We start from the raw sequence: 9353 nt of genomic DNA, 5'->3' as shown, positions 1-9353 counted from the left end.
CCTCACATATATCAAATCTTTATAGTAATTTTTCTACAAAAAAAAAAATCCAGAAAAATGCAATCCAAACAAGGCATAAGACTATTTGGAAAAATCACTTTGCCATTGTAACAACAAGTCCTATCCTTACTACAAAATTTGCAAATTGGAAATGCCATTGACAATAGCATGGAAGCAAAGACACAAGTAAACAATAATTTGATAATTTGTTTCGATGGTAAAGGGTTTTATTTGTATTTCTTTGGCCAATTTCAATTTGACTTTTTTCATGTGACATAAATTCTCTAGACTTTGGAGATTAAGCTCACTGAGTTCTAGAACATGAGGTTGTTAAGTTTCATCAAACCTTATTCTTTGACCTTGGTCTGTTAGCCGTTTGAGTTCTCGAAGTGTCAAGATTGAGATTAAAAGAACCTTTTTTGAGGCACACAAACATCTTATAAAAGCTCCTGTTACTCATTAAGAAATCCACAAAGCTTAATTTTGTACTATGAAATACGGAACAGCCATTGGTGCAAATGGGATTTGGAGTGGATTCTTTTGTGAAAAGTTGGAATGTTGTGGGCTTTTATTCAAGCCATTAAACAGGAGTGATCGGATTGAAGATTATTTGGATAAATTTTTCTATATATCTACTTTTACTTAGTACGTTTTCTAATATGTTGTACTATGTGAGATGAAAAAATGGTTAGAAAAATAATAATTTAGTAAAAAAAAAAATGGTGTTTGGAGAATCTTGAGTTTTTTTTTTCCCTCCCAAATAAAGGGCTTCTAAACAACCCGATTCAACACCAATCATAGGAATTGGTCGCGCTCGATGCCAATATTCTTGCTTTGATTCCTAAGGGGAGCACTTCTATGACCATGAAGGACATGAGGACAATATCATGTTGTAACAATGTATACAAAATGCTATTCTAAAGTTCTTGCCGAATGTTTGAAGGTGGTCCTGCCTGATTTGATTAGGTCTTCACAGAGTGCCTATTTTAAGGGAAGGTCTACTTGCTGACAATGTTCTTCTAATGCATGAACTTGAGATGGTGCCGTGGAAACTCTGGAAAACCAAGGTGTGCTCTCAAGATTGATATGATGAAAGGATATCATACCATCCGGTTAAGTCATAAGTGGGAATTTTTGGAGGATACGCGAATTCTGGATTTTCCTTCTGTTTTTATTCCTTGGAATCGCAAACGTATTTCCACAGCCTACTTTATCTGAACTTCAATGATTCTCTGGTTTTTCTTTTTTTGGGTTTCCAAGAATGGAAAAGGTTCTGTTTCTACATAATTGTTCTTATTAGCTGCGGAGGTATTATCATTGCTGACTATCATCGCAAGAGTGACGATAAATTTGGTATATCTGACTCGAGTTTTCTGATGATCATCATCTCAGTTCTTGCTGGTGGCACTGGCAAGTCCTTGACTGGAGAGATTGAACGATTGCTCGGATTGAAACGCAACCTGCAAAAGTGTGAAGTTTCTCATGTATGGTTCGCCTATGTTTTTAGGGAGCCAATACTGCAATTATTGATAAAATAGCAAAAAGAGGTTTTCTAGCCAGATGTTTAGGATTTCGTTCACTATCCTCTGAACTGATTGCAAAAGATTGTAAAACTATTATTGATACGCTTGCCGAATTAATGGGTGGGCACTGGGCACTGAAGAAGCTTTCCGATGGATTGCAGACTGCAGCTTATAAAGTGCGTCTGGTTTAATATCCAGGTGTATCGATGCTTTCCTTTTCCTCCCAAAATCTGTCATCAGGAACTTGGAAGTATACATCCTGGCTGCTTCCTCTATATTGAAACCTCTCGGTACTTTGTGGCCCTGCAGTTGTCATCTCTATCAACCTCTCCAGTTATCAGTTGACAGCGCTATAGTAAAATGGATCGATTCGATACCCGGATTTCCACATCAAAAACTCCATCTGTTTCTCCTGATACTAACATCCGTTTTAGCACCCCATCCTATTTCAGCAAAGTGAAGTATAATTGCATATTCATCATTTCTTAAACAAAATCCATAAGATTTCAAGGATTTTGGAGATGCACGAGCCCCAGCATACAAGGGTGCATCAGCCATGGAAATATCACAGGTTTGGTTTACCATGTACTGGTTACTGTCTCCGAACAGATATGTTCCCACACTACTGTATCCTCAAGCTTTGTTGTCAACTTGGAAAGAAAGTTGATTTTCTATCTGGTTGCAGATCAGCTTCCTAATAACTTCCATTTATTAATGCTGCATTCCCACCACAGTTAATGTACAAGTGGTTTTCTGCAGTAGTTACACATTGTAATCAAACATCCAATCAAATATCATTCAATGGAATGAGACACTTAGTAAATAGCAGCATCCCCTGAGCTTTGTTGTTAAAAGTGAAGGAAATATTCCAAGAAATAAGAGTGCCACAACTTAATATCGCTTGTGTTGGAGCAGCATGCAAACAAGTTCCTGAGAATGGATGATAAGAACCTATTATGAACAGACAGAAAGAACGAAGCATACTCATCCTGCATACATGCATTTCCCTATGCGAAATATATACATGGCAAAGCCAATTTCAGCAAACTAGTTTTCGCACACGTTTGGAGATACGGTACCTGTAGATGAAGTGAAATTTGTGAAATTGTTTTCAGAAACATCCCTGCAAAATGTAGAATGAAGTCATGATGAACATTACACAATTCAATAAAGAATATTGATACTATTAGTAAAACATCTCTTCTGAGGAAATCAAATCGGAAATCAACAGCCCAAAAAAAAAAAAAAAAAAAGCATTCAACTTTAATAGGTAAACATTCCCGCAATAACTCACAAATTTCTTGATCAATTTATGGCGTGACCCTTGCAAAACTGCAGGATGAAAACCTTCTTATCTCAGGTTTCCAAGATAAATGGTTTTAAGTAATTGAACTCTTCAGCTTTGAGTAATAAAACTAATGTAATAATTACAGGCACTAATGTAATAAAACTAAACAGACCGTAAATCTAAATGACTGCAATTTTTTTCTCCGCAGAACCATGTATAAGATTAGTTTAAAGATTTACTAGTTGATCTACGCGCGCCTAGGAGAAAATTTGAAAAGTTGCTAATTATCACTAAATATGATGAAATTCAATTGTTTGGTTACATGTATGGGAACGTTATCCAACGATATCAGGACATAAAACACGTTAGAAGCAATTGTAGAATAATATATTATGTGCTCCACTTTTTGAATACATTTGCCGCATTCTTGGAGCATGTTGGAATATTAAAAGGGAATTGATATTCGCATTCCAATTTTACACTCTAATTTACTCGCTAAATAATATGTCTCTAAGGAGCAGAAAAAAACTAATTGGGGAGTGCGAACTTCTCTTATTAGAATTTCAAATGATAAGTTTTGACTGTACTGAATTGCATTTCTAGTTTCGCTGCTGCCTAGAACTTCTACTACCTCTTCCTTATATTGTAACCCAATGTCTGATATTGGAGATATTCATTTTTGACAAACTAACTCGTAATTTTCCTCAACTTTTTATGGGGATCCTTTTCCTCCCCTCTTATGTGTCACTATCGGAAACAACTCAACAGAAATGGGCCCAAAAAAAATTATAGAAATAATTTGACTTGCAACAACAACAATGCCAGAAACCTTAAAGATGGCCCAACAACAACACATTTGACTTGCAAAAATGTCAGAAACCTTAAGCGAGAATTCTAGAATTATCCCTAATAAAAATGGGAGTGTCCACGCGAGCTCGCATTATGAAATTATGCATACGCAAGTCTTATACTCTATTAGCCACAAATTAGCAAAGTTTGCTGTGAACTTGTTAGGGTGAAATTGAGTGGAAAGATTATTGTCTTCCAACTTGACTCCTCGTGACAGCTCGAGTAGATATTGCAGAGCAGTTGCCCTAATTTGTATAGTGATTATTGATTTAATGAAATTGTTGCCGTTGACCCCAAAAAAAAAAAAAAAAAAAAAAGTTCTTGGTCCCCATCATAGTTATACACTAAACTTTTTCATGTGACTTTTTCTTAGCGATTATCAACTTCTGTCAGTTATCCTCTTTTTTTTTTTTTTTTGTCAAAATAGAAAAAATAAAGAACCAAGTTCAATCAAATGCCCTTTTTGTTCCAGAAATTTGTTTTGCTGAAACGGCCAACTTCCGTCAATTGTCCTTTTCTTTTTCAAAATAAAAAGAATAAGGAACCAAATTTTATCAATTGTCCTTCTCTGATCTAGATTCAAAAGATTAAGAACCGAATTTGTTTCCTTCGAACATTCAGCTACCATCAAGCAAATTGTCTAAATTGGGGAGACTGGGGAGTAATTTACAGCAGAAGGAAAGCGCTTGCAACTTTGGTCACTATTTGCCGAAAAAGATCGACCTTCACTGAGGCAACTGGAGACATTCTCGAGTTCTTCTTTAAAGTCTGCTATTGGTATTTATTGTTCTTTGATTGGCTCACAACCTATTTGAAATTAATTTCTAGAGACAGACTTTCAATCGGTGACGAGCAAGAGCCAATGGAGAAACACGCCCTGCCACTATTGACCCCTTCGATGACAATAAGTCTAATCATTCACCAAAAGCAGCTCTGTTGGAATCTTTTACAGGGTGCAGCTGCGAAATGCAGGCAAGATTTGTTTTGTCCTTGGAAGCTTAAAACGAATTAGCAACACAGAAAGCCCCCAAAAAAAAAAATTTGAACCAATATGTGATCAGAACTCAGACATTGAAATGAGCAAACTTCGAGCCAAGCAAACTGTTTTGAAGACAAAAGCTTAGTTCACATCAAACGTTCAGGGAAAATCAGATACAGAACCCATCAGAAAACCAGGTCTGACAGCAGAGATTTTACATCTTCTAGTAGTACATGATCAAATAAAAGCAGGTCGCCTAGCTACAATGCAAATCCTCGACAGGCCCAGACCTAGCAGAGAGTCTGAGAAACCAGCACTGCACGGAAGAAACCTGAGAAAATTAAAGCAAATCAGTATGTCATAACTTGTAACACCAAATACAGCAAATTGCATCTTACAAATGGAAGCTGTAAAACCATAAGCACAAAACAAGCAACAACCATTTTTAGAATGTGGAAAGTAAAGTTGTATCACAACATTCTTCATTTGCAGGAGACGCTACAAGGAATTTATAAATAAATGCAGAGAGACACCAAATATAGTTTATCACAAAGATATCATCAGATTAGGAGCTGCAATGTTGCTAAATATAATAAACTTAAGTCAAAATTTTAAACTGGCAAAAGTAGAAAAAGGTGACAATAGCAGTCTTAAAAATCTTTGACTCAAGCCTTATCTGACTGCTTCCGTTGAAGCCAATTTAAAGATAGAAGCCACTGGAGAACAAAAGTAAAAACATCAAGAGGCTTAAACTTCCAATCTTTAAAAGGTAAACACAACATGGAATGTCAATTAAAACTTCTTCCGGTCAGAGTTGAGTTTTAGTGCAGAGAACTAACTCAATTCTTTCCTTGAGTGGATAGATACTGGCTGCAAGTCTCAACTAACCATGTTTCAGCGCCTAGACCGCCGCTCATCACGCCTATCATCATCATATCGTCTTTCTCGACTGGAATGCAAATCATCATATCGACCTCTCTTGGACGACTCATGTTCTCTATGCCTATCATTCTTTCTGCGCCCATGCTCTTCCTCCAACCTCGCTTCTTGATGCTCCCCATCTTTTTCACGATCCCGATATGTTTCTTCCTCTTCATCTCTTTTGTGCTTTCTTCCCCGATTGTTATCTTCATCCCTATTTCCTCTTCTATCCTGTCCATACCTTTCAACGTCCTGAATCCCTCTCCTATCCCCATGCTGCAGCTCACGGTGATTCCTTCCAGTGCCCCGACGTTCCTGTCCTCGGTCATTTCTAATCGTTCTGCCATCCCTACCCTGCTTCTCCTCATTCCTTAGTGATTTACTCTGACTTCCATTATCAGCCTCTTTACCAGAATCTCGCCTTCTTGACTTCACCTCAAGCTTTCCTTCCCGATCTTCATCATCCATCTTCTTCTTACCCCTTGTCGTCTCTTGATTGCCCTGCCTTGATCCATCCATTACATCATGCTTTGACTGTTGCAGCTGCTCCAATTTCTTGAATGTCTCATTTACTACACTTCCCCCACCTCTACCACTCACATTGTTTTCGTTACCACCTCTGCTCTTCTCACTGGATTTAAATTTCTCATACCTCCCACGACCCTGATCACTAGTTTCAGAGTCTGAATCACTCCTGCTGCTTTTCTCAAGAGAAGCCTTGCCCCTAATTTCATAATCATCCTCATCAGAATCATGTCTTCTACCTCGCTTGGTCCTCCTTTTCCCATCATAATCAGAATCAGAACTGTCCTCATCAGTGTCATGCCGGCGCGATCTTTTGTCAGTTTTCACCAATGTTTTTCTGGTTTCTTCTTCAGATATATCACTTCCATTACCATACTTTCTATTGCCTCTCTGCATCCCTTTATCCCCTGTCTTCAATTTATCATCTTTCTCTGCCACAGAAGCTCTGCTATGATGACTCCTTTTCTTCTCTTTATCACTTTTTCTCTTGCCAATGTCATATTCATCCTCAGAACCATACCGCTTATATTCATCCTCAGAATCATACCGTTTATATCGTGACAGTTGCTTAACTTTTTGACTTTTGTGCTTCAGCTTCTCATCAGAACTATAATCAGATTCAGACTCTGAACTAGAATCAGAATTAGACTCTGGACTGGAGGAGCTACTGTCATGCTTTCTACTACTTCTGTGTTTCCTCCTTGACTTTTGCCTCCTTTCCTCAATATCAGAATCAGAATCAGAATCATCACTAGAAATTGCCCTCCTGTTTTTTCCACGCTTACCGCTAGTTTCTCTTGCATGTTTCCCTTCTGTGTCTGTATCAGATGAGTCTTCACCTCTTCTTCTCCCTTGCTTCTTCTTGCGATTCTTTGTCGCATCTCTTTCACTATCATTCTTCTTACTCTTCGTATCTTGAACCTTTTCTTTTTTGGTATCCTTTTCATGAATGTTGCCGTAGCCAGCAGCATCAACAAGGATCCCGCTTCTTATCTTTTCGTCCTCGCCACTACCTTCAGAATCCAAGACCCAAGCACCCTGCTGCTTCTTTTGCTTGTCAGTTTCAGATCCAATCCCTAGAGCAGCTTTTAAGGTTTCCATTTGCTTTTCCTTTCTAGCAGCTATTTGGTGTGTCTGTGTGTCTGAAACCCTGAGAGAAACACCCAAATATTTAAGACTAGCAACTACAAGAATGATGAAATGAAAACTCAAGATGGTTATCACATCTACAACAACACTAAGCAATTAAAAGAAATAACATATATTTACATAGCAATTCTAGTCTATTTTGCCTTTTACATAGTTTGAAAAACCAGAACTAAACCCAAAAAAGGGTACACTAACAGTAAATGGAGGTGATTAGTCCTGTCCTTCATGTCATAGTTACTCTCAGAGTAGCCTACAGATATTACCATCCTTCTTGACAACAGGTAGCTAGACAGCAAGCAACATGCCTACAATACTCTTTTAATGTTTGGTCATTGTCAGAGGGGCAAAGGAGTTGGGATAAACAATATTTTGGCCATTTCAACAAGTTCGATGCAGGACAGGCGGATCACTAGCACAATATACAACTAATTTCAAAAAAAAAAATCCATAATCCCTAACAGTCACTTTCAATTAATTGTTCCATCAACAAATAATTATATCCAAGTAATGACTAAAAAGAAAACACTCAATAGAAAAACAACAAAAGAAACCCTAATCAATTAACTAAATCAACAGACTGTAGAAAGTGTCGATACTTGTTATCAGAGGAGGAGACAACGATTGCCGAAGGGCCGCCAGCTTCTTCAGCAGCGGCGGCAGCCTCCAGGTTTTGTCGAGCCTCCTGAAGCTTTTCAGCAATTTCGGCATCGGTGTAGCCCTGATCGACAAGCTTATCTTCAAGAACGAGGAGCTTCAGCTGGATCTGGCGTTTGCGGTCGTGCTCCAGAATCTCCTTATTGGCTTTCCGGGTCACGCCGCCGGTACCCTGGCCGGCATCGAAGCCTTTAATCGAAGAATCCGTCACTACTTTGTTCGATTTTGACTTCACGAAGAACTTGTTCGTCTGGATGTAGCCGTTCGTTCCCGAACCTCTCGGCGTCTGAAGCCCGATTCCATTATACATTTTTCTTTGGATTTTGGACAATTTTTTCTTCTTCAGTGAGAAAGAGGGGAAGGGGAGAGTTAGGGATTTTGTTACGGGGTGAACGAAGGAAGATAAAGGCGGTTAGCCGGGTAAATGGGGCGACCCGTCACAGCGACATGTTATATTTGGGTTTGGGGCGGTCACGCTTTATGGGGTTTCTATTTTAAAAGGTTAAAGAAATGTAATTCAAGAGAAGATGAAAAATGTAATTGCAGAATTCTTGCCAGTACTTGTGGTGAAAGAGAGTTACCGAGACTGAACGACATTTCCACCTGGCTTGGCAATCTCTCAATCAAAACGGAAATGCCTATTCCATTTCATGATGCAGGGATGGAAGAAACGTATAAAACTTCACTTCAATGATTCACAAAAAATCAGCATTTTGCGTTAATACTGGGTGACATGGGAAACGGTTTGCCACATGCGAATACCTCTCTCCACTTTTGGGTTCGAAAAGCCAACAATCGCTAACTTAATTTGATTTAAAATTAAAGTGCTGCAAGACCTTTCTGTTTTTACTCAAACTGGTCATAGAGTATAATAAATCCCAACCACAACTTACAAGGGTTAATAACATTTTGCCCCTCTAAGTTTTGGGTGGGGAATTCACACTTGATTACTGTTAATCTTAAAAATTTACGCTTCACCTCTATGAGAACTAGTTAACTTTGATAACCTCAACTCCATGAAAGAAAGGTAAGTGTTATGACAACATTGCCCATTTGTTGTCGAAGTTATTTTTAAAAAAAAAGAATAAGTTTAATATTACCTCATTTTTTCAAAAATTTTCTAATTCTATTTATAGTTATTATTATGTTACATATCCTTATTGTTTGATTGAAAGTCTTAATCAATTGAACAAAAAATATATAAAAAGTGAACATTAATCTAGCAAGAAAAATTTTAAGCATATATTAGTGAACTAATTGTAAACTTTTTTAGCTTTTGCATAATAGACATCGTAGAGAAAATAATAGTATGTTATAAACGACCTCATAAATAAAAAGTCAATAATGTTGTTGCACTTGCTTTTTTTCATTTCTAACTTTGACTGATTTTTATGGTGCTAAAATGTATCCTTTTAAGATTGATAATGGTAAAGTGAAACCACCCTCAAAATTCAAGGGGCCAAAA

The 9353-nt window shown here is 37.7% G+C and overlaps 1 protein-coding gene across 2 annotated transcripts; it reads right to left on the bottom strand.

Annotated features, from left to right (window-relative positions):
• Positions 1 to 4737: 4737 nt before the first annotated feature.
• LOC113726233 (uncharacterized) lies at positions 4738 to 8575 on the bottom strand. 2 transcript variants are annotated; one of them, XR_003457491.2, is made up of 3 exons: positions 7831 to 8575; positions 5479 to 7235; positions 4738 to 4970 (listed from the first exon to the last, which is right to left on the bottom strand). XR_003457491.2 is itself a non-coding variant. In XM_027249834.2 (3 exons), the coding sequence occupies exons 1-2, from the start codon at positions 8196 to 8198 to the stop codon at positions 5534 to 5536; spliced, it is 2070 nt and encodes a 689-aa protein (XP_027105635.1). In that variant the 5' UTR covers positions 8199 to 8575; the 3' UTR covers positions 4738 to 4970; positions 5528 to 5533. The 2 variants fall into 2 exon arrangements, 1 of the variants encoding a protein (XP_027105635.1); XM_027249834.2 differs by having other exon boundaries at positions 5528 to 7235.
• Positions 8576 to 9353: the final 778 nt, after the last annotated feature.

This window comes from Coffea arabica, chromosome 2c (assembly GCF_036785885.1).
Source record: "Coffea arabica cultivar ET-39 chromosome 2c, Coffea Arabica ET-39 HiFi, whole genome shotgun sequence".
NCBI lineage: Eukaryota > Viridiplantae > Streptophyta > Magnoliopsida > Gentianales > Rubiaceae > Coffea > Coffea arabica.
This window is presented reverse-complemented; position numbering and strand designations above follow the sequence as displayed.